This window comes from Garra rufa, chromosome 23 (genome assembly GCF_049309525.1).
Source record: "Garra rufa chromosome 23, GarRuf1.0, whole genome shotgun sequence".
NCBI classification, from domain to species: Eukaryota; Metazoa; Chordata; class Actinopteri; order Cypriniformes; family Cyprinidae; genus Garra; species Garra rufa.
In genome coordinates this window covers 27,320,094-27,344,853 of record NC_133383.1, presented here as the reverse complement: position 1 = coordinate 27,344,853, position 24,760 = coordinate 27,320,094, and the positions used below count along the sequence as shown (strand labels likewise).

At 32.9% G+C, this 24,760-nt stretch overlaps 2 protein-coding genes across 2 annotated transcripts; one reads left to right on the top strand and one right to left on the bottom strand.

Annotated features, from left to right (window-relative positions):
* Positions 1-225: 225 nt before the first annotated feature.
* Positions 226-2,059, bottom strand: cldn23.2 (claudin 23.2). Its single transcript, XM_073829811.1, has one exon. The coding sequence runs from the start codon at positions 1,957-1,959 to the stop codon at positions 1,192-1,194; it is 768 nt and encodes a 255-aa protein (XP_073685912.1). The 5' UTR covers positions 1,960-2,059; the 3' UTR covers positions 226-1,191.
* Positions 2,060-7,460: 5,401 nt separating this feature from the next.
* On the top strand, positions 7,461-24,586 carry parm1 (prostate androgen-regulated mucin-like protein 1). Its single transcript, XM_073829810.1, has 4 exons — positions 7,461-7,555; positions 8,041-8,757; positions 16,284-16,362; positions 23,324-24,586. The coding sequence occupies exons 1-4, from the start codon at positions 7,519-7,521 to the stop codon at positions 23,403-23,405; spliced, it is 915 nt and encodes a 304-aa protein (XP_073685911.1). The 5' UTR covers positions 7,461-7,518; the 3' UTR covers positions 23,406-24,586.
* The last annotated feature ends 174 nt before the right edge of the window (positions 24,587-24,760 follow it).

Sequence of the window (24,760 nt, the reverse complement as noted above, 5' to 3'; positions counted from 1 at the left end):
CATTGGTGTATGTTTTTTTGGGATATGACAACATTTGGAATTCTGCGATCTGAGGGTGCAAAACAATCAAAATATTGAGAAAATCACCTTCAAAGTTGTTCAAATTAAGTTCTTAGTAATTCATATAACTAATCAAAAATTTAATTTGGATATATTTACAGTAAAAAAAAATTACGAAATATCTTTATGGGACATCATTTTAATGTCTTAATGATTTTTGGCATAAATTATTATTATTATTATTTTAATTTTCACCTAATGACCTCCTAATGAAAATTAACCATGGTTTTACTACAAATAACAGATTTAAATATCATTTGGAAGTTTAATAAATAAGCTTTCCATTGATGTTTTTTTTTTGGGATATGACAACATTTGGAATTCTGCGATCTGAGGGTGCAAAACAATCAAAATATTGAGAAAATCACCTTCAAAGTTGTTCAAATAAAGTTCTCAGTAATTCATACTAATCAGAAATTAAATGCGGATATATTTGCAGTAGGAAATTTACAAAATATCTTAATGGAACATAATCTTAATATCTTAATGATTTTTGAAATATAAAAATAATAATTTTCACCCACACGAAAATGAACCATGGTTTTACTACAAATAAAACAAAAAAAAAACATTAGTTAAATCATGGTAACCACAGATTAGCCATGGTCTTGCTACACTAACCATAGTTTAACCATGGTATTTCAAGTAAAACTATGGCTATGCAAATGGTAGGCTAATCAACATTCCAAAAAACATGGTTACTACGCTTTTACTATAATAAAACCATGGATAATTTTCATAAGGGCCATGCTACTTAAGACTGGTTTTGTGGTCCAGGGTTACAAATTTCAATATGTTAATATTTCTTAAGAAAAGAAAAAAAAACGTATTGCTTCAGAAAAATCCAGTTTTAGGCAATTTATGACTTGAATAGCCTAGCCTAAGCTAATTTTTTCTGAGGTAATAAAAGTAAACAAATCAAAAAGTAGCCTACCATGTACAAAATAAATATTTCTGCACAATAATCAACAGTAAATTATTTATCTAATCTAATATTTAAGAAAAGTCACTAGACGAAATGTGATTTTTTTTTTTAAAAAGAAACTGATTTCATCTGATCGGTAAACTCATATAGCTACCATAGTGAGGATTGTTCCGTCCAGTTTGTTCACAGATATAAAGTTTGTTCTTTCACAAATCTGTGTCGTAAGGTCGTGCTTTATACGCAGTACTATTCGCTGGTCTGTCCTCCTGTTGTCTTTTGGCTCTTGTGAAGTCCATCTCACTTTGTTTGGAGTAATACGGGACGCTACTGACGCTGCTGACGCTGGAGACCGTGGGCGCTCTGCGCGGTGGAGATGGATTGCGTGCGGGCTTTACCGCGAATGTCCTCGGCCTTTCATCGCGCTTCCGACCGCCACAACTGTGACACAAGCCGATGGACATCACCAGTCCTCCGAGAACCTCCATGATGCCACCGATGAAGCCCAGCACCAGGCAGTATCCCACACGAACATCGGTGGATGCGGAGAAGATGGAGGTCATGATGTGAGTGTACCAAGCCACTGGGATGATAGTGAGGACCCCTGAGATGAATATGAGGACACCTCCGACCCCTGCGATCGTCCAGTTCGGAGTATCAGTCCAGCATCGGACTCCAGCTGATGCCACGCCGATGGCAATGAGATTGAGAATCAGCGACGATAACATCAAACCTCTGGCGATCTGGATGATCTGAGCGCTGAAGTATTGTGTGTCCTGTTGGTTGCACAGAATATCCCGGGACGATGTGAAAGTTTTGCAGATGTCCCATAATCCTTGTTGGAGAACCAAGTCGCTGGGTTCTCCGGGGATGTTGTTGACCGTCCGCCAGGCGGGTGCCACAGTGCTGGTCAGCTCCAGGATCCACCCGCACGGAGCGAGCACCATCCCGAAAATGAAAATCCCAGGAGTTCGCATGACGATGATGGATTTGGGAGATTATTAGAGAAAGTCTTGCTGGATGGATGGATTTGTTTCCGTTTGTTTGAAAAGTAGCCGGGCAGCAGAAACTTGTCGTGGGAGGATCTCATGAACTCCGGCTATTGTTGAATGTCACGTGACTGGCTGCGCTTGTCAACATCAAAACCTCTCCAAGTTTCGACGACCTGTTCTAGGCGCACCTGTGGAGCCCCGCCCACTGGGTGTGACATCACGCGCGACGCGAAACATCGAGGAGAGACTCTGGTGCTGATGGTGATCATCGCGAAGTCATTCGTTAATAATAAAGTTATAAAGTTATAGTTAATAGATCATTGAGATCGGTTCGTATGGTAATGTGGTGGTGTTTTTTTTAATTATAGGCAACTATACTCATTGTACAATCTTTAACAAATAATTAATAGTCTATATATATATATATATATATATATATATATATAGATAGATAATCTTTCTGAATTCATGTCATCTAAATACTTTACCATTGTCAACCAGCGTCTTTACTTGAAACAATAAATAGATAAAAAGTAAATAAATTCTTAAAATAAAATAGAAAGAAATAGACTTGTTTTCGTATTCTAATGTTTTATGTTTTTCTCTAACCGTTTTTAAAAGTGGCATAATATTTATTATGGTAAAATGAAAAAAATTAAAGAAAAAAATAATTGAATATATTTGTTACAATTGTACAATATTTAATTAAATATATATTATTTTAGAAAAAATGTATATTTATATGTTGTATATATATATATATATATATATATATATATATATATATATATATACATTTTTTCATACATTTTAAATATTTTAATCTTTCTGAATTTCTGTCATCTAAATACTAATTTATTAAAACCCATAGAAAAATTCATGTTAAAATTACATAAAATATAATTTAAAATTAAGCAGAAATAAGAAATAAACTAATTTTCATATGGTAATGTTTTATGTTTTTTCCCCTAACAATTTATTTCCTAATAATATTTATTATGCTAAAATAAAAAAAAGCAAGAAATAAAAATAAAAAAGACTTAAATAAATATGAGCTCATATTGATAAGTGTCAACTATACTTATTGTGCAATATTTAACTATAAATTAATTTAAATTAATTTTCTAAAATAAATAATATACATACACGCATATATATATATGCGTGTATGTATATATATATTTTTAGAAAATTAATTTAAATTAAATTAATTTAATAAATTATATATATATATATATATATATATATATATATATATATATATATGCGTGTATGTTGCCTATATAAATTATTTTATTGCGTGTATGTATATAAATTATTTTTATTGTACAATAATTAATAATATTAATAATAATTGGATATAAATATAAACCTTATTTTATTATAGGAAATTATTGTACAAATATTCTTATTGAACAGTTGTACAGTATTTAGATATAAATATCATACAAAATGCTCTAAAATATGTGTATACACACACACACACACACACACACACACACATTTCAAATATTTTAATCTTTCTAAATTTCTGTCATCTAAATACTTATTCATTAAAACCCATAAAAAAATTAATTAATTAATGTTAAAATGACATAAAATAGAATAGAAAATAAAGAAGAAAGAAATAAACTTATTTTCATAGGGTAATGTTTTATGTTTTTTCCCCTAACAATTTATTTCCTAATAATATTTATTTTGCTACAATAAAAAAGAAAGAAATTTAATAAATAATAATTTTATAATATATTTAAATATATATGAATTATAATTTATTATAGGAAACTATTGTACAACTACACTTACTGTACAATATTTAACTATAAATGTTGTACAAAATGTTCTAAAAAATTATATACATTTAATTTGTATATCTATATTTACATGTATGAAGATATTTTTAAGATATTTTAATCTTTCTGAGTTTGTCATCGAAATACTTTACCATTGTGAATCAGTGCTTGTCTTGTTTTCTGTCGTGACTTGTTTTTTGATTATAATGAATTTATTAAAACCCATTAACAAAATAAAAAAATGTTACAGTGAAATGAAAAAAATATATATATCTATATATAAAACTTTTATTTTATTAAAGTTTTATTTTAGCTTGTTAGGGCAGCATTTCTCATTTTAACTTTTTTTTAAAGCTGATGTAATGTCATTTTTTTTTAAATCAAAAATAAATGTTAAAACCCCCCACAAATTAATATTTCACTATTAATATCATAAAAATGTATTAAAACCAATAATAAAAAATAAAAAAGTGAAAATGAAATGAAATAAAATAAAATAAAATAGAAAGAAATACATTTTATTTGAGCTAGTTGTTAAGACAACAATTCTCATTTTAACTTTGTTAAAAAAAAACGTTTGAAAAATAAAAAGTAAAAAACAAATGTAAAAAAACACAAATTAATATTTATTATAAATAGCATACAAAATGTATTAAAACCCATTAAAAATGTTTTAAATGAAATTAAATGAAAATAAATAGAATAAAATAAAATAAAGTAATGTTTATTGTGCTAAAATAAAATAAAAAAAAAATGAAAAAAGAAAAGTTTGAAGATATGAGCTTTATTTTATTATAGGAAACTATTATACAACTATACTTATTGTACATATATATGTATATATATATGTGTGTGTGTGTGTGTGTGTGTGTGTGTGTGTGTGTGTGTGTGTGTGTTTGTGTGTGTGTGTGTGTGTGTGTGTGTGTGTGTGTGTGTGTGTGTGTGTATATATATATATATATATATATATATATATATATATATTCTTTTAATCTTTCTGAATTTCTGTCATCTAAATACGTAATTAATTGTCAATCAGTGCTGGTCTTGTTTTCTGTCTTGACTTTTTTTTTTAACCCATAAAATAAATAAAATAGAATTTTTATGATTATTATTATTTTAGGTAGTTGTTAGGGCAACATTTCAACATTTTACTTTTTAGATAAAAAAAAAATCAATATATTATTGGAGAAAATGCTTTCATAATATAATTTTATTTTATAATTTTATTTCATAAATTAATTTCATTTTTTCTTCTTCAATGTGTTTTTAATTCAGTGTGTTACCTGCTTTGTAATTATTTGTAAAATGTACAGCAATTTCTCTGTAAAACTGTTTTTAAATAAATCATCAGATTAATTAAACTTCAAACACACAACTTAACAACTAAAATCGAATAAGTAAATACAAATTATAGTACCTCAGTGATACTAATATTGCAGTCTTGTTGCAATCTCTTGTTGCTTAAAAGGCATTAAAAGTGCTGCTTTGTGAACACGTCACAGGTTTGACACATCACCATTTTCTCTATTGATTGTTGCATCATTTTGGAGATAGAAATGCGGATGGAAATGCTCACTCGAAACCATGAAAGCATATTTGAAATGACATCCAGCACATACAGTTAACAGTCACTCTGACACAACAGCCGTTCCCTGAACACACCTCTAAATCATGAATGAAGCTACAATGCTTTCTGTTTAGACTCTGTTCTATTTTTCCTTCCTATTGCACCACTCTAAACTGCTAACCTCCTGACAGAACAAATGCATGTGATATATTTCTTTCCCAGCCCAAAATACCAGTTTAAACCCATTGGTTTTGTTTGTGGCTTGTTAAAGATAGTTTATCTGGTTACCCAGCCAGTGTTAAACTGATTAAGCGGAAGACCACCCAGAGCAGAGGAAACCTATTTGTCATCTTAAACTAGCAAACCACATCACGCTGGTGTTTTCTTCCTGCTTTCTGACCGACTTGTTCTGGTTGTACAATTAGATGTTCATAGATATTGGCATAATGCATTTGTGAGTTGCAAAACAAAGTCAGCTTGGCCTTTGTTCCTACTGAGCTCCACCTATATGACTCTCTACACAAAATTTAACAGATCATCATGGAATGTGGTTTGGAATGGCGAAAAACCTGACTATATAGTCTCAATGATGATACATCAAGACCAAAAGTCTTTCAACATCTAGTGCTGTTATATAGCAATAGAGAAATATTATCACAATGTTCATATACAGTTGCAAACAGAGGTTTACATTCATCTTGCAGAATCCGCAAAATGTTAATTATTTTACCCAAATGCATGTTATTTTTGATTTAGTACTGACCTGAATAAGATATTTCACATAACAGACGTTTACACAGTCCACAAGAGAATAATAATAGTTGAATTTATAAAAATGACCCTGTTCAAAAGTTTACATACACTTGATTCTTAATATTGTGTTGTTACCTGAATGATCCACAGCTGTTTTTTTGTTTTGTTTTGTTTAGTGATAGTTGAGCCCCTTGTTTGTCCTGAACTGCCTGCTGTTTTTCAGAAAAAGCCTTCAGGTCCCACAATTTATTTTTTTTTGTGCATTTGAACCCTCTCCAACAATGACTGAATGCTTTTGAGATCCATCTTTTCACACTGAGGACAACTGAGGGACTCATATGCAACTATTACAGAAGGTTCAAACACTCACTGATGCTCCAGAAAGAAAAAAAAAAAACTGAAAACTTGAAAACTTTTGGAATTTGAAGATCAGAGTAAATTTTGTCCTCTGGGAAACATGTAAGTATCTTCTGAAGCTTCCAAAGGGCAGTACTAAATTACAAAGATATGATATTTAGGGCAAAATAAGAAAAATGTACACATCTTCATTCTGTTCAAAAGTTTTCACCCCCTGCTCTTAACGCATCTTTTTCCTTCTAAAGCATCAGTGAGCGTTTGAAGCTTCTGTAATAGTTGCATATGAGTCCCCATATGAGTTGTCCTCAGTGTGAAAAGATGGATCTCAAAATTATACAGTCATTGTTGGAAAGGGTTCAAATACACAAAAATGCTGAAAAACCAAAGAATTTGTGGAACCTGAGTGACTTTTCTGAAAGAGAGAGGACAGTTTAACTGTTCGGGACAAACAAGGGGCTTATAAACAACTATCACTAAACAACAACGCAAAAAAGGTCGATACTAAATAAAAAAAATACCATGCATTTTGTATGATCCCTCTTATTTTGCTAAAATAATAAACATTTAGCGGATTCTGCAAGGTGTATGAACACTTGATTTTAATATTCTGCACCTTTAACGTTCTTATAACAGTTTGATGAAACAAGCCACAATTCCTTTCAAGAACTATGACAATTCACTCTAACCATGCATTCTTTTTGTACATTTTTAAAAATACACAATAAACTTTTAGCATAGCCTTAGATTTGCTTCCACCTAGTGGTGAGCTTTAGTCATAGTACTCTTCACACTTTTATAGTTTCTGACGTTTACATATTATACATCGATAATCTCTTCAGACAGTATTTAGTGCCTAAACCAGCATTTGTGTATTTTAATAACACCACGGTCTAGAAAGCCCCCGTTTGTTTATTTGTTCATTACAGGAGGTCACAGTTTGGACTGGAGGCGTGCACGCTTGCGCGCTCACGACCTGTGCGTGTGAATTTCCTTCTTGTCACTCACATGTGTTACAGTGCGATAGAGAAACTGTTAAACAGTCGCGGCGTTAGACGTCAAAGAGGAAGGAAAATGAAGATGCACTTTTCAACGTTGGTGATACTAGCAGGTATGACTAAAATTGCTTTTGGACACATTTTTAGTAGCTATTCATTTTGTGTTTTCTGTTACAGCTACTTATTATTTAAAGCTATGTAAGTTATGAACATACGTATGCTATTAATTAATTAATTATTTTATACTCCTTTAAATTTTAATTACAGCACCTCTGGTGTTGTAGTTAGCTTAAACGACATTTCAACGTGAAATGTCTAAATGTGCCTATTAAATAGGCTACACTAGTAATTCATTCAAAACACGTGATACTAACATGCGCTTTGGTGACACTGATTAAATACGTGTTAGTTTAGTTTTCATAATGTGTAATAGTGGTATTACAAAGGTTAAAAAGAAATGAACTGAGGTACTTTACAAAAGCGTTTCCTGTTTAAGAACTACTTTCAGTTTTATAAAGCAGGTAGTGTTTTTTGTTGACATGCAGATTAATGTAAGCTTGGCTTTTTTGGTTGTTTTGTGTGTGTGGTGTTGTGACAGGTTGGATGATATATGGAGGCAGCACACAGAGCACTGAACCAACATCAACTACAGTTGCAACTGCAACTGCATTTACCTCACAAGAATCGACATCAGCAGAAACCACTGAGACACAATCAACGACTGACTCAACTACGAGCCACAGTACAGATGCAACAACAACTGAGTCCCCACAAAGTGTGAGTTTGGGCACTACAAAGCGCTCCACACCAGCTCAAACAACATTAAATGCAACCACACCAGCTCAGACAACATTAAATGCAACATTAAATACAACCACACCAGTTCAGACAACAATAAATGCGACATTAAATGCAACCACACCAGCTCAGACAACAATAAATGCAACATTAAATGCAACCACTGTCGATAAAGCTACCTCTCCAGCAACGACTGAGCTCACCAACACAACCAATGCAACCGATGCATCGACCACAATCACAGCGAGTTTGGTGACTGAAACTCATACAACATCCTCTTCAGAAAGTCCTACCTCAGAGAAAACAACGGAGGGAGACACAAAACCGGTTACTACTGCCAGAAGCACACCTACAACGGTAATTACAACGACTACAACGGTTCCCTCTACTTCTAAAGTGTTAACACCTACAACAACAAAGACAGCAACAAAAACAACCAAGAATATGGTAACAACTGAATCAAAGCACACAAATTCTGTGGAGGAAGAAAAGAAGGATCCAGAAGCCCTGAGCTCAGGTAAAAGTGTACATATTTTATTTTATTACAAAGAATTTTAATATTTGAATACAGTGTGTTTGATGTGATCTTGCATAATGTTTTGAATGTTGCATGACCTTCTGTTCCTGATTTTAAGTAGGTCAAGGTGTATGTGTTTTGTTTCCTTATGAGACTTATCTATATGGTTTCATAAATAGGGTTAGTCCACTTTGTTTAACCTAATTATTGAGGTTAGCCACAATATTTTCTGAAGCCTTCCTAGAAGAGATATGTTAGCATGAAATTCATCATAAAACACCCGGATAGCACACGTATGTCTTAGGGCTGCACGATTATGAGAAAAATCATAATTGAAATTGTAATTGCGATTATTAATTACGATTATCACAATTTACATTGATCGATGATTTAAATAGCTTTCTACCATTGTTTGAAGCAACTGCATGCCATGATTTTATATACGAATGAAAAAGAACTAACAAACACTCTTCCTGAAAAACTTCTATTGCTTTTCTCGTTGTCACAAATTTCAACGATACGTTGGTTTGGTTTCTTTAACCCTTGTGCGACCTTATGGACATTTTTGTCCATTTCAGTTTTGTTTTTTGTTAATGCCAACTGCATAAATTTTGGCTCAGGTGTTTATTTTTATTTAAATTTTAATATTTCACCATCATTTCCTTCAAAAATTCAATTTTAAATTTTACCCTCCGTACAAAAAATACTTTAAAATGCAGTGGGTTACGTTGTGCTGCGATGTGCTGCATGATATTACTGCGCCTGCTTCGGCCATATTACAGCAGCAAACTTCCTTGACTATTACACCAGAATGGGAGTGTAGTTCCTAATCTTATCGGCCTAGAAAATCGCAGCTTTACATTTTACACCAGTCTTAGTACACGATATAACTACAGAAGAGCCAAGTTTTAAATAGAACAAATATCGAAACTGTCATTTTTGAACACGATGCTATTGGTCTCATAGGATTCAATGATCTATGCTAAGCTATGCTAAAAGTGATATCGCCAGAACAGGAGAACGACTGAATGGATTTCAAAACAGTAAAACTCAACTTATTAACTCGGGGGGAGTTGGAGAATGAGCCTATTTCCAAAAAAAAAGTGGAGTGTTCCTTTGAGGACAAAAATGTCCACATTGAAACCCATTAAAACTGCAATTTTTTAACCCAGGGCCATTTGACTATACAATGATGCAATATTTGATAATAGGCATTCATTATATCGGCAAGACTTAAAATTTTACATTTTCACATTTTTGTGCCATTTTTTCAAATTTGGCATAAACATTTAAAAAATAATCTAACACTAAATTAAAATATAAATGCCTCAAAATTAATGTTGTTGTTCTTTACGCACCCAAGAATCTAATAAGCAAAGAAAAAAAATTCTGCTTAGCATTTAGTGTATAGAAACTACTACTATTTTTCATTAAAAAAAAAAAAACACCTGTGGCATTATGCAAACAAACCCGCATTTAAAGGGTTATATTTCTGAAAATTTATGAATGTTTGGTATCTATGGATAGAACAGATGCTGGTTAAAAAAAATCGACATCAGTGAAAGTGGAAAAAAATATATTAAAAATCATATTTTTATGACAGTTTTTGGACATGGACATTTTTGTCCTATGTGTAACTTTTATTTTTTTTTACGCACAAGGGTTAAATAAAAAAAGTTAAAATATGCAATATGCATAGGGATATGCCGGTATCAATTTTCATGTTTAATGGTATTATCGCAATATTGAAATTTATTAGCAAAAAAGTCATGTTTTCATGGAACAAAAATAACATTTAAATACAATAAAGCAAAGTTTAAGTAAGATTAAAGTGCAAAAGAATTATAAAGACCAGTAGGTCTCACTTTACAGTAAGATCTCATAATTAATGCATTAATATTCACAATGAGGAATAGCTACATTGGCTACATACGTTATTAATTATCATAATTATAAGTTATTAATTATTATTTATTCTTTGTTAAAAAATACAACTCTTAGTTCTTGTTTGCTCATTAAATAACACAGTTACACTTTTCAAATGGTTCCACAAAGAACCTTTAACATCTGAAGAACCTTTCTGTTTCACAAAAGGTTCTTTGTGGGGAAAGAATGTTCTTCAAATTATAAAAAGGCAAGAAAGGGATGGTTCTTTAAAGAACCTTTGAATGAATGGTTCTCTGTGAAACCAAAAATGGTTCTTCCATTGCATCGCTGTGAAGAACCTTAAAGCACCTTTATTTTTAAAAGTGTACAGCGGTGTTGTGCATTGTGACCAGTTCATGGGAAAGTTGCCTTAAAATGCATTTAAAATTCTGAATAATTTGCTAGAAGTAATTTTTCTAGGTATTTTGATGTGCCCACGATAACAATATGGATTCACCTTTCACAATGTGACATGCTTCAAACGCCTTTTAAAGGAGTTCACTTTCAGAACAATAATTGACAGATAATGTACTCACCCCCTTGTCATCCAAGATGTTCATGTCTGTCTTTCTTCAGTCGTAAGGAAATTATATTTTTTGAGGATTTCTCTCCATATAATGAACTTCTATGGTGCCCTCGAGATTGAACTTCCAAAATGCAGCTTCAAATGGCTCTAAACGATCCCAGCCGAGGAAAGAAGGGTTTTATCTAGCAAAACAATCAGTTATAAAAAAAAAAAAAATACAATTTATATACTTTTTAACCTCAAATGCTCAAATTGTCTAGCTCTGTGTGTACTCTGTGTAGAAAGTATATAAATTGTAAATGCTTTTAGAAAGTAATCCATCATTTTGCTAGATAAGACCCTTCTTCCTTGCCTGGGATCATTTAGAGCCCTTTGAAGCTCCATTTAAACTGCATTTTGGACCATAGAAGTCCATTACATGGAGAGAAATCCTGAAATGTTTTCCCCTTAAAAAAACATAATTTCTTCATGACTGAAAATAGAAAGGGCATGAGTACATTATCTGTCAATTTTTTTGTTCTGAAAGTGAACTACTCCATAAAGCACGCAGAATAATGAACCTTTTTTTTGTAATCGCGGCTTTGGACAATTACGTATTCGTGGCATCCGTAATCGTGATCGCGATTAGAAATTCGATTAATTGTGCAGCCCTAGTACAGTATGTCTGTTAAAGATCTCTTGATCTGGAAAGCAACTGCTGTGTACAAACGTCTGACAGACGTGTGTAAGATGTCAGTTTTACATACAGTCTAATTCATGAACATCTTAAAGACATCTTATAGACATCTATTTGACATCTGATAGGAAACGTCCAATAGATTGCAGATGGGCAAACTACGTCTTCCAGATGATAATGCAGACGCCAAATAGACGTCTCCTAGATGTACATGTGCTATCAGGGTGATTACATGAAATCTGGATTACGTAATCGATTTTTCAAAAATTAAGTACTTCTAATTAGAGTAAGTTTAAAATATTCATAATCACACAATCACTCCTAAAGGTGCTTCAGGATGCCATAGAAGAACCCTTTTGTCTAAATGTTTCCATAAAGAACCTTTAACATCTGAAGAACTTTTCTGTTTCATGAAAGGTTCTTTGTGCAAAAGAAGGTTCTTCAGATTATAAAAAGGTAAGAAAGAGATGGTTCTTTAAAAACCTTTGTGGAACCAAAAATGGTTCTTCTATGGCATCGCTGTGAAGGACCTTTTAAAGCACCTTTATTTTTAAGAGTGCACAGTTACTTTTTTATTGATGACATGATTACATATTATTCACACAATACCAATGAATTATTCCGTAATTTCTCTTTTTTTATTTTTAAAATGTTATTTTCTAAAGTAGTCTACCGATTATATACATTCAGTTTTGTGGTTTCAGGTTTAAGAATGATTTCAACATTGCATCAACTACTAATGAACACATTTTATTTGAATTATCATTCTGTGTGTTTTTTTTTTTAACCATGTATTATTATGTCTTTGGAAGTCTTTCAAACTCATTAAAATGCATATATTCACATTATTTCTTATTTACATGAAATTCAGACATTCCAAAACTTTTTGTCATCTAAACCTTAGTCACCAAACATGCTTTAAGTATATACTTTACTTTAGGTACCCCTGAGATTTTAAAACAAATATGTTAATAATTAATTATCACTTTAACATGTTCACGGTTTCTTTGATGTTGATTAATGGTCACATGGCATGCAGGTAAATAAAAATATTTATTCTTTCTTTTTTTAAAGTGATTTATTTTAACAGTTATTTTAAAACAAAGTCTGAAGAAATGCCATTGGAAGGGACTTTTGTTTTTTTTATGATTTAATGAATTGTTAGCTTTTTATTAAACTCACAAACCCCGTGCAGTTCCTTTACAAACCCTAGTATGGGAAACCTTGCTGTAAAATAATGTTTAATGCACTTTGGAACATATTTTCGTACTCTTTGCAATCTTTTACATCATTATGGTCATCATTACATATTGCGTTACTTAGTTACTTTTTGTGGAAAGTAATGGGTTACGTTACTTTTGCGTTACTTTTTAAATCTGGGCAGGGCTTGCTTGTTTGTTTTCAATATAAAAAGTTATTTTTTTGGCAAATGTAAAAGCCTCTTCACACCAAAAGCCTCAGGTTTAGAGAAAAGTAAATTCACGTTTGTGCAGTAGACCGCAGAAGAAAAAATGTTAACTCTTCAGCAATAAAAAAAGGAAAACAAATGTTATTTTTGCTTATAGTATGGATGAATTGGATCATCAAAGATCGGCAGCAAAGACATCGGTTAATAAAATGGTGATTAAATACATAAAGGATATTTGTGTTATTTAACAAATTTAATTATTGCAGGTTTGCGTTGAATTTCACTGTTTTTATTCATTTTGAGGAATACTGTGCTAGAACTAAAGTAACATCTTATTCACAATTTCTCTCAAAATGGGGACAGGAGAGCTTTTAATCAGTAAATGGGGGGGAAAGTAACTCCGATATTTTCTTGTCAATTAAAAAGTAATGCGTTACTTGGAAAAATTATTACGTAACTTGCGTTACTTGTAATGCGTTACCCCCAACACTGGTTATGGTACAAGATAATCCTATTCAAATCAATGTGATAAACAAGTTAAGTCAAAAGTAATCCAGAAGTAATCTGATTACATTATGTTACTGACTATAATTTTTGTCATGTAATCTGGAATCAGAAACGGATGCAATTAAATCAGTAATTTACCCAGTCATGGTTATAAAACTATATTGTCGAATGCAAAGTTCTTAGATATCGATTGGACTGAGCTGGGTCACAGGTTAGTGTTTTCCACAATGGGGTTTGTTATTGTGTACGCATCCAAACCACTGATGCCCAAACACTTTCAGAGAGTCCGAAGTTAATATGTAATACAGATTGAACCATTAACAGTTCTCTAGCCTTTTCCAATAAAGGTTAAAATGTTCCTCACCCTTTTTAATAAGCACTTAAAAATAGGTGACGCTTGCACTTTGTACTGCGTTGATGGCTTATGTTTAATGACAGCTCATTCTGGAATGTACTGGAGTGTAAGTGAGAACCTACTGGAAAAGCAGTGGCTGAAAATGATAGTGACATCTCAGCCACACTTAAAACTGTCTTGAATGTCTTAGCACTGAATAATAAGTGCAAATAAATGCTAGAGGTTTTCTCAGAAGTCATTTTTGCTCAGTGAAGTTTAGTTAACTAGTGTTGCAGTGATTTTCACACACGTGTCCCAGTAGAGAAACCACAGCTGTGAACTATAACAAACATTAAAACAAATTTTGTCTTCACTTTGAATACTATATCAGATGTTTTATTGTTTCAAACCCGACAAATGTCTTTTTGTGAAATTGATATTTTATTAATGCAATAATTTCTTATACATTTTTTGACCACTCTATGTGAGCAGAAAGGCTTTTATACTTTTATAACCAGTCATAAGAGTCATTTTTTGACATTGAATTAGCTTTCCATTGATGTAGGACGACATTTGGCAGAGATATAACTATTTGACAATCTGAAATCTGAGGGTGCAAAAAAATCTAAATATTAAGAAATTGCCTTTAAAGTTCTCAGCAATGCATATTACTAATCATATCATATATTACTAAGTTTTTACGATAGGAAACTTATGAAATATCTCAGTAGAACATGATCTTTACTTAAGGGGAGACACTGCTGTTTTTTCATGCACCTGTCAAGTTTGAGATTTTGGGCTTTTTGGTTTTTCATAAAGTGTTTTTTCAGACTAGTGGAAAGAAAACACCCAAAAGACCTTTTTAAGTGTTTCTTTTATAGCACTTTATCTATTTGTGTCAGTAGATTTCAATTACAATACAATACAATATTTTTAAAGGCAGTTTTCTGAGCCATAAATCTCCACTTCAGTAGCACTTACACACACCAAACTTTGCATTTTTATTCCTGTCTATATCCTGAAGGTTTTTACAGAGGGATTAGTTCACATATAGCCTAATTAGCTTGAAAAAATACATACATATATTGTTTTCTGTCTGTTCTAATTTTTTTCTGAACTATGGAGTGACAAAATGAGATAATTCCCTCTGTAAAAACATTTGACTCTAATATGTCAAAAAATATATAAACAAGAAATTTGAAACTGCTTTCAGTTATCGCAGAAATAAGCCCCGACAGTGTGATCTGGACCTGACGCGAAGCGGAGGGTCTTGTATCACACTGAAGGGGCTTATTTCGCGATAACTACAGGCTGCCTGTACATTATCCCGCTTATTACACGGCTACTTGCCACATAAGGAAGAAAACTGGACATGAATATGAATTTGAAACCTTTTATTGGCATATTTGTTTTAAATTAACATTTTTATCCTTCCGCGGAGCGATATAGTACCACGTGACTAACATTCAAACTATGTACGTTAGTAAGACAATTTAAATAGATTAATGTTGAAATTTTCCATTGTTAATTGTGGTTTTCCAGTGTTTGTCACAAGATGGCGCCAAACGGTAATCTTTGTTGGCACGGAGGGATTTTAAACATACAAGTAGTACCGGCTATGCGTTATTACTTTGGAGCGGTGATTATTTGAAAAGAACGAACCTGCAAATGTCTCAACTGACCAATCAGAATCAAGCATTCCAAAGAGCCGTGTAATAATTAGATTTGTGTACTAGGAATGTATGCAAATTAGTGCATATTTAATTTAACAATTCCTCATTTGCATATTTAAACCTAACAAATTAAAAAACTTGTAATACAAAAATGTTTGCCATTATCAATGTAATCAATCAACTGGGTAAGTAAGGTGATAAGTGCAGTGTCTCAGCTTAATATCCTAATTGTTTTTGGCATCAAAGAAAATTTGGTGATTTTAACCCATACAATGTATTGTTGGCTATCGCTACAAATATACCTGTGCAAATTTAGACTGGTTTTGTGGTCCAGGCTCACATGTGTATATATGATTTTTTTGTTTTGCTTGAATACAAGCAAGTCATTTTTCTAGTAATATACCCGAACCATCTTTAATTTCTGAGTGTGTCATGTATGGTTCATCAAGCTAAATCTTGTCCGTATTTCTTTCTAGGAAGTGTCGCTGTCATCGTAATTAGCTTCCTCGTCATTGTGATCATTTTACTTGTTGGTGCGTACTACTTCAAAATACGGTGAGTCAAGCATCAAGCGCAATCGTTTGTAGTTTCCTTCCTGTAATTTTCTTCCAAACATCTTATGGTAAATCTCGAAAAGCTGATTATGTATGGGCTATTCTACAGAATTGGTTCAAAGTCAGAAAAAATGTCTTTTTCCGCTAATTTTGTAAGTTCCAACTTTCTAGTAATTGTGCAGTTAATTCTCATATTGTATTTTCAGAAAGTTTTGGAATATCTCCCCAAATTTGTCACTACTAAAATTAGAAAAATTGGAAGGGTTCTATTGACCTGTTAAGATTTTGCTTACATCTGTATTGTAAATATATTTTTCTTCCATTTTATTAAAAAGTTGTCAGAGGTAAATCAATAACAGTTACAATTCTAAGAATATTTCAAGTGTGATTTATGAGATTTGTTGTATAAGGAATCCAACTTTTCTTTGTTAAAGGCAAAAAGTTGATCATACTGATTTCAAACTCAGGGATTCATTAGTTTAATTATACAAAATATTATTATATTTTGCCAAAAGTATTGGGACACCCCCTTCTAATGAACAGGTTTGACTACTTTAGTAATTTCCGTGAGTGCAAATCCTAATGTTTAAGCATATGTGACCCTGGACCACAAAACCAGTCATAAGGTTAAATTTTACTAAACTGAGATGTATAAATCACATGAAAGCTCAATAAATAAGCTTTCTATTGATGTATGGTTTGTTATGATAGGACAATATTTGGCCGAGATACAACTATTTGAAAATCTGGAATCAAAAAAATCAAAATGCTGAGAAAATCACTTTTAAAGTTCTTCAAATTAAGTTCTTAACAATGCATATTACTAATCAAAAATTACATTTATAGTAGGAATTTTACAAAAAATCTTCACGGAACATGATCTTTACGATTTCCGAATGATTTTTGGCCTAAAAGAAAAATCAATAATTTTGACCCATGCAATGTATTTTTGGCTATTGCTACAAATTTACCCCAGCGACTTAAGACTGGTTTTGTGGTCCAGGGTCACATATAATGATATTCTAGTGGATTGTGTTTCTAATTTTATAGCAACAGTTTGGACAGGACCCTTTTCTATTCTAACATGACAATGCCTCTGTGTATAAAGCAAGATTCAAATTGAAATGATTGATTCAGTCAGTGTGGAAGAGCTTGACTGGTCTGCAGAAAGCCAAATCCTAATCCCAACTGAACACCTCTGGTGTGACTTTAAATGCAGACCTTGAGCCAGAAACTCTTCTCCAAACACCAATGACTTGTACATGTGGGTACAGTCATTTTAGACACTTACAAAACTGTTGCAACAGAGATTGCTCTGCTTTCTGCAGACCAGTCAAGTTCTTCCACACTGACTGAATCAATCATTTCTTTTTGAATCTTGGTTTATACACAGAGGCATTGTCATGTTAGAATAGAAAAGGGTCCTGTCCAAACTGTTGCTATAAAATTAAAAGCAGACAATTCCTTAAAATATCATTATATGCTTAAATTTTAGGTTTTGTACTGATGGAAATTACAACGGTAGTCAAACCTGTTCATTAGAAAGGGGTGTCCCAATACTTTTGGCAATGTAGTGTACATTGAACCAAACACTATCATAACATCTTCATTGATAATTCAGTACACTTTATTTTTGACAAAACATCCCATGTTTTGGTCATGACAGCACCATTTCATCACACTACAGAATTTAACCCACATACTAAAACAGTACTTAAACATACTAAAATACAAAAACAACAATGGAATACAATATTATTGAGTGTTTCAATAGATAATAAAAGGATCATGCTAAACATCTAAGATTTGAATACTTATGCATTTTTAAATGTGATTTTTTGTTTGTGGGACAGCAGTTTGCAGCAATTCTGTAGAATGGCCCATTATATAAATTACATATAGGACTGTTACCTTTTTTATTTAGAATATATTTTTAAAGGTTATGTTTGTTATGAAATAAGTGTGAAAAAATACATATATTTTTTTCTTGCATTATGCCTAACTGTAAAATATTTATAACATACAACATGGTTGGATTTATTTTTATAAAGTGAATCTAATGTTTGCTGATTATAATTTCAGAAGGACAACTTTCTACCATTACTGTAGATTAGATGTGCCTAAATCTTATAAAAAATTATGTAATTAAATAAAATCTAAAAATATATTATTTTAAAATAGATGCTATTTTCTTTAAACAAAATAAATATTTTGCAATTTTTGTCTTGAGTTGATGTCAAATTAAATGTTCAATTAAAGGGATAGTTAATCCATAAATAAACATTTCTGTCATTAATTACTTAACCTTTAAGACTTCTGTTCATCTTCAGAACACAAATTAAGATATTTCTGATGAAATCCAAGACAATTCTGACCCTGCATAGACAGCAACACAACTGAGGCATTCAAGGCACAGAAATCTAGTAAAGACATTGTTAAAATAGTCCATGTGACATCAGTGGTTCAACTGAAATGTTATTTAGCTGTGAGAATTTAGCTCTTGGATTTCATCAAAAATATCTTAATTTGTGTTCTGAAGATGAACGAAGGTCTTACGAGTTTGAAACTTCATGAGGGTGAGTAATTAATTTTTCATTTTTGGCTGAACTATCCCTATACTAGGCTATAACAGAGAACATGTTCATTAGGGGCCAAGCACCGAAGATGGAATGGCACCTGCTGTATCCTTTGGCATTCTTCTTTTTCTTCTTCCGTTTATTCCGCTTTTAAGTCTATGGCAGCCCATAGAACCACTTGCAGGAAAGTTGTGAAATTTGGCACACTTATCTCAACCAGTCTCAACATTAACCATAGCAAATTTGGAGTCTCTAACTCAAACTCTCTAGCGCCACCTAGGGCTGGGCGATTTGGCCTAAAATCAAAATCTCGATTAATTGAACATTTTAACTCGATTACGATTAATGAACGATTATTTTATTTATTAATAAAATTATATTTAATTATATTTATATAATATTTATTTTTTTGCCCTCATAGTTCACTGACAAGTAGGGATGCACCGAAATGAAAATTCTTGGCCGAAACCGAAAACCGAAAAAGAGGAAACCAAGGCCGAAAACCGAAACCCCGAAAGAATTATGCCAATTATTAGTACCATTCCTTTTATGGCTATGACTGTGTACTAATCTTACTAGAATCAAGGCATTGCAATTGCATACATTAATATTAAAGTTTCAAAGAATAAATCAATTATATTAATTTAAACAATTATTATCAATCAAGTATTTTATTACTTGACATATACATATATTTTACTGCCTTTGTTTAAATTGTTTAATCGTTTACATTTTTATAACATTATCTTCTGGATCCATCACATCATAGACTGTAAAAAAATTCACATTTACAAGTCTACGCGTTTCAATTCCAGCAGGAGGCGCTGTCAGACTGGTATACAAAGCAGCGCAACAAATTACTTTGAAACGTGCAGCGCTCATATTTATTCAATGTATAGCCTTTTGAAGTTTCATCATTTCTTGTCTTTCAGTCCCCACATTTAACACCTGAAATCATAATTAATACTTTCTTAACCCCTAATAACACTGCAGTTTTCAATTAAAATTAAGAGCTTTATTTCAAGAACCGATTTTCTGAAACAAACCTTGCACAATATACGTTTCTTTTTATACGTTTCCCACCATATTCAGGGCACAAGGAAAATATTAGGGGACTAAATTAATATCAGCATATGAAGTATAATCGTCTCTCATTGTCTCTGTGTTGATTTGTGTTGATTAATCAAACAGTTCTCGAATAGGGCTGCAACTAACGATTATTTTAATAATCGATTAATCTGTTGATTATTTTTTCGATTAATCGATGAATCGGATAAAAAAAAACAAGGGATTTACAACCCTTTATTCAAAAACAGAACTAAAATCTTTAGAAAGTGCACGAACATGTTGCTCCTTGAACTGTTATAATAATAATAATAATAAAATAAAAATGGACTAACACAAAAAACATACACATGTATGCTTTACATCTGCCAAATATATAGACTAAATAAACTAAAATTACTATCCGTCAAGACAGCGGCTTGCTGTGGTGTACATGCTGCATTTCCCATCAAGAAGCCTCTCAAATTAAATTCCTCAGTGCGCATTAAAAAAGTCATGTGACTTTGCACGCTGGAACGGGATAACTTGACTAACTTTCTGCTACATTCATTCTGCCATGGCGGTGTTTAGTGTCCTGCCATCAGCAGCGACCAGCTGGAAGAGTTCCGCATTCAAATGCACGCAAAACTGGCCTCAAAGCCCCAGCAAAAGTAATTACCATGAATGTGTCAAGGCAAAAATTAAGAAAATATTCGAATTACTTATTAATAAACTAGTATTTTCTGATTCAGTGTTGCAAAGATGAAATTGACGATCCTGCCATCTGCTCATTAATGCCTAATGCATCTTTATGGATTAGCTAATGAAAGAGTTTTCTTTTCGATTTTAATTATTTCGTTTTATAGTAAAATAATAATTTAAAGCTTTCTATAGATATTGTGTTTGTGAGGCAATTACCTGGGTTTCGGTTAATTATTGTGAAGCGCTCCTGTTTAAACCAAAGATATCAAGCGTATTCTGTTTGTTTTCTTTAAGAGCACATTTTGTTGATACTGTTAGTGCACACAAACTAAGGTAGACCCTTTACAGTTTCGGCCCGGGTGGTAAATTACTCTTACCTTTATGAGCAAAAAAGAAATTCCACATTGCACTGGCGTCTCCGTGTCCTGCAAAGCGCGCTTCTCTCCGCACAAACTTTGGATTTATATTGATTGAATGATTAAACTAATATTGTGATATGTTTTAAGTTTTTTATATCAATGGATTTTAATTTAAATCGCGATGAATTAAGCAGGCTTTTGATCTGTCTGCCGCTGTTTGCTAGGTATAACTTTAAAAAACAAAAACTTGAATTTAACAAACAAAAAGTGTTCCAAATATATCTCTAAATTAACTTTATAAACTAAAGGAACGAAAATAAATGTAATCACTTTGCTATTAAAATCAGCAGCTGTGTAATGAGGAAGAGAAAGAGAAAAAAAGACAGTCGGACTGGAAATTCAGTCGGCCAAAAATTGATGAGCTGTCGGACATTTTTACAAGGAATGTTTGTTTAATAACCTATTTAATACTCTTAGGCTACTTTCTTAATTAAATATATTATTTCTTTGATTTATTTTAGCGTTTTTAGGCTGCTTGTTAGCTGACTGAAGTGTAGGCTATATATAAAAAAACAACGTGCCACCGTCACAGCCCTATTCAAAACTGAGACGATTTCACCTCAGCAGAGCTCCTCTTTCTCCTTACGGTTGTGGTATGTTTTCGAAACATTATACAGACAGACAGTGTTACAAAAACTATAGAAGTAGTTTTCTCCATCTCCACTATCCAACGACCCGTACACCAGCTGTTTTGCGATCGAGCATTGGCTGCTGTGAAAGTACGCTAGCCAAAGTAGGGTTAAATATCAAACATGTTTGATATAAATCGGGGCAGCATATATATATAATGTAGAAACGGTGCTTTATGCTCAAATGTTCCAGTTTTGCGCATAAGTTAAATTCGCATTTTTGGATGGAAACACAGCTTATGAGGTGCCGGACTCTGCTGGCATCAGTGCGGGAGAGAGACCGAATGTGTCCACTCCGCTCTGCGCTCAATTTTTTTTTAAATATATATAATAACAACCAAATGTCTCTGCGTCGCGCGACACAACGAATCGATTATGAAATTCGTTGCCAACGCTTTTAGTAATCGATTTTTATCGATTTTATCGATTCGTTGTTGCAGCCCTATTCTCGAATAATGCACAAATTAATTTTACGAAAAGCATGCAAAAATGGATGTGAGGCCATATCTCCACAATAGTCCGTCGTATTGAGACCGAACTTGGTGTGTGTTATAACAAGCATGACCTGAGGCTACCTGCACAGTTTCAGCACAGTGCCATCTAGTGGAAAAAATTCTATTTTAGCTTATAACTTCTGAATGGTTTGGCCAAAAATCACAAAACTTTAGATTCGGTGCATCATGCAGAGTCAAATGATACCCAATTTTCACATGCCAGCCATTTTGGGCATCGGCCATTTTGAATTTCGTAGTAAAATGCTACATTTTATGAACGCATTGACGTATCATTACAAAACTCGGTATGGGTCATCAGCACAATGCCCTGAAAGAGCCTGAGAAGTTTCGGGCCAGCGCTACTTAGTGGTAAAATCCAAATATTCGCATGCTTTTAACTTTGGGTGTGGTTGACTTATTTTCACAGGAGTCACCTTTTTTGACTCCTGAATCCTTGCCAAGTCCAACAATACCAAACATGCCAGGTTTTACCTTATGGTTTCTGCAATGTTGCATTTTAGCACTTTCTGAATAAAAATGCCCAGTTGCCAAAATGTTGATAGTAAGCGGCAAAAAATGTCAATCGTCGGTAATTTTTTCTCTTCTCACGTATAAAAACATCTGTAACTCCGACACAAAATCAGATATTTTGACCAAATTTGACACACATATGTATGGGCATACTCTAAGGACACATAAAAAAAATTGTGCATCTTGGTGGCGCTATAATTAAACAAAACATGAAATTGACACAGTATTATGATAGTAAATGCTACATTTTACGAATGCATTGATGTACCATTACAAAATTTTGTAAGTACCATCTAGACCATGACCTGAAAGCATTTAAAACGTTTTGAGACAGGGCCACCTTGTGGTCAAAAGTGATAACCGATTAAATTGCATTACTAGTTGTTGTTTTTATGTTTTTTCAGCCATTTTGACAAAAATCACCTTAAAATGGCTTCAGTTCCTCATTGCTGCACTTGTTCTGATGCTTCCCTTGCCTAGTGCTTGGCCCCCTAATTGCTGTTTGCAGCTATATTTTTCATCATTATTGCTAATTTTCACTGGTCTTATGATTTGTGTGTGTTGCAGACGCTCTTCTTACGGACGCCTGTTGGATGATGGCGATCACAGCTCTGTGGGAAATTTTCTCAACCCAATGTTTGATGGCTAAATGGGGAAGTTGTCATGAAGAAACATTCATTTCTGAAGAACAACCTACACGTCGTTTAGCAATGAATATGATAACATCAGATTGTGTATTTTGGCCCCAAAATAAGATGATGCACTGACCAGAATCATCAAGACGTTAGAATACAGGCAAGACTTCCTGTGAGTATTACTATGAAGGCAGGTTACGGGGCACTTCGATCCTGTTCGAAATAAATATTTAAGTGATGTCCTTGAAATTTCTTTCTTTTTTTGATTGTTTGTTTGCGTTATGTATTGTCTTGGGTACATTTTTTGACTTATTCACGTTGCTTGCTGTGTCTCATGATCGTATTTTTAACTGTAAATACACCACATTAACATTAGCTGTAATTTTTCTAAATCAAAGCCTTGGATCTCAAACAGGCCACTTGCGATCATTATTGGTCTTGAAGAGTGACCTTATCATATACTATAATTACAGCTCTGTCCTCAGCTGTGGCCTCCCACTATTCATCCAAAGACAGTCTCTGTTTTAACACGAAGACCGTTTAACATTTCTGTAGCCTCGACAATAACAGATTTTTTCCCCTTGTCATTGTAATGGCAGGGATCCACAAGCAGCATGCAATTAAGCATTTAAACAGTCAAGACTGTTATTAGAGACTTAAAAATAAGCCATCAAGCAAATGGAGGCACATTAACAAAACATCTGGTGTTCTGGCCTGTTTGAGATCGGGTTTAGTTAGTCGTGCTACAGCAGTTTACTACATCCAGAAATGTATTTTTGAATGTTAAAAACCACTTATTTAGTTTCCTCTCCTAGTTTTTGTACCTGTTTAACAGCAGCCGCTGTTTCCTGTTTTTGCAAATGCTCTAGTTTCACGGATGGTACAAACCACAGGAGCATTGTGTAAATCACTGGTCTAAAGCAGCAGCAACTGAGTGTAAAACTGTTGATGTGTATGTTATTATATTAAAAATCGCTAATATATCATATAAGAGATTTTTTGGCTTATTATGAGTACTATACTAGACAGAATGTTTGTTCGAAATGAAAGGACTTTTTCCCTGTGTGGTTAATATTTCATGCCACTTTCCATGAAGATGTTTTAGACAAACTATATTTAGACGCTGTCCCAAATTTTTGTTTCAAAAATGGAAAAACTCATATAAATAAATGAATGGAGAATAAAGCAGCTCATATAAAATGCATTTTTACCTTATGAGGTTGACAGTTCTTTTCTGAACATGGTGCACTTGCTCTCTCGGACCATTTGTTTTGTATTTTGTCACCCAAAAAATTTAAATCTGTTGAACCCAGGGGCGCCGCTAAGGGGGGGTAAGTTAGGACGATTCTAAGGGCCCATGCCCTTTAGG

Coding starts and splice junctions, on each gene's coding strand:
- cldn23.2 (XM_073829811.1), bottom strand. CDS start 1,959: ATGCGAACTCCTGGGATTTTCATTTTCGGGATGGTGCTCGCTCCGTGC.
- parm1 (XM_073829810.1), top strand. CDS start 7,519: ATGAAGATGCACTTTTCAACGTTGGTGATACTAGCAG. Junction 7,556..8,040: donor AACGTTGGTGATACTAGCAG/GTATGACTAAAA, acceptor GTGTTGTGACAG/GTTGGATGATATATGGAGGC. Junction 8,758..16,283: donor TCCAGAAGCCCTGAGCTCAG/GTAAAAGTGTAC, acceptor ATTTCTTTCTAG/GAAGTGTCGCTGTCATCGTA.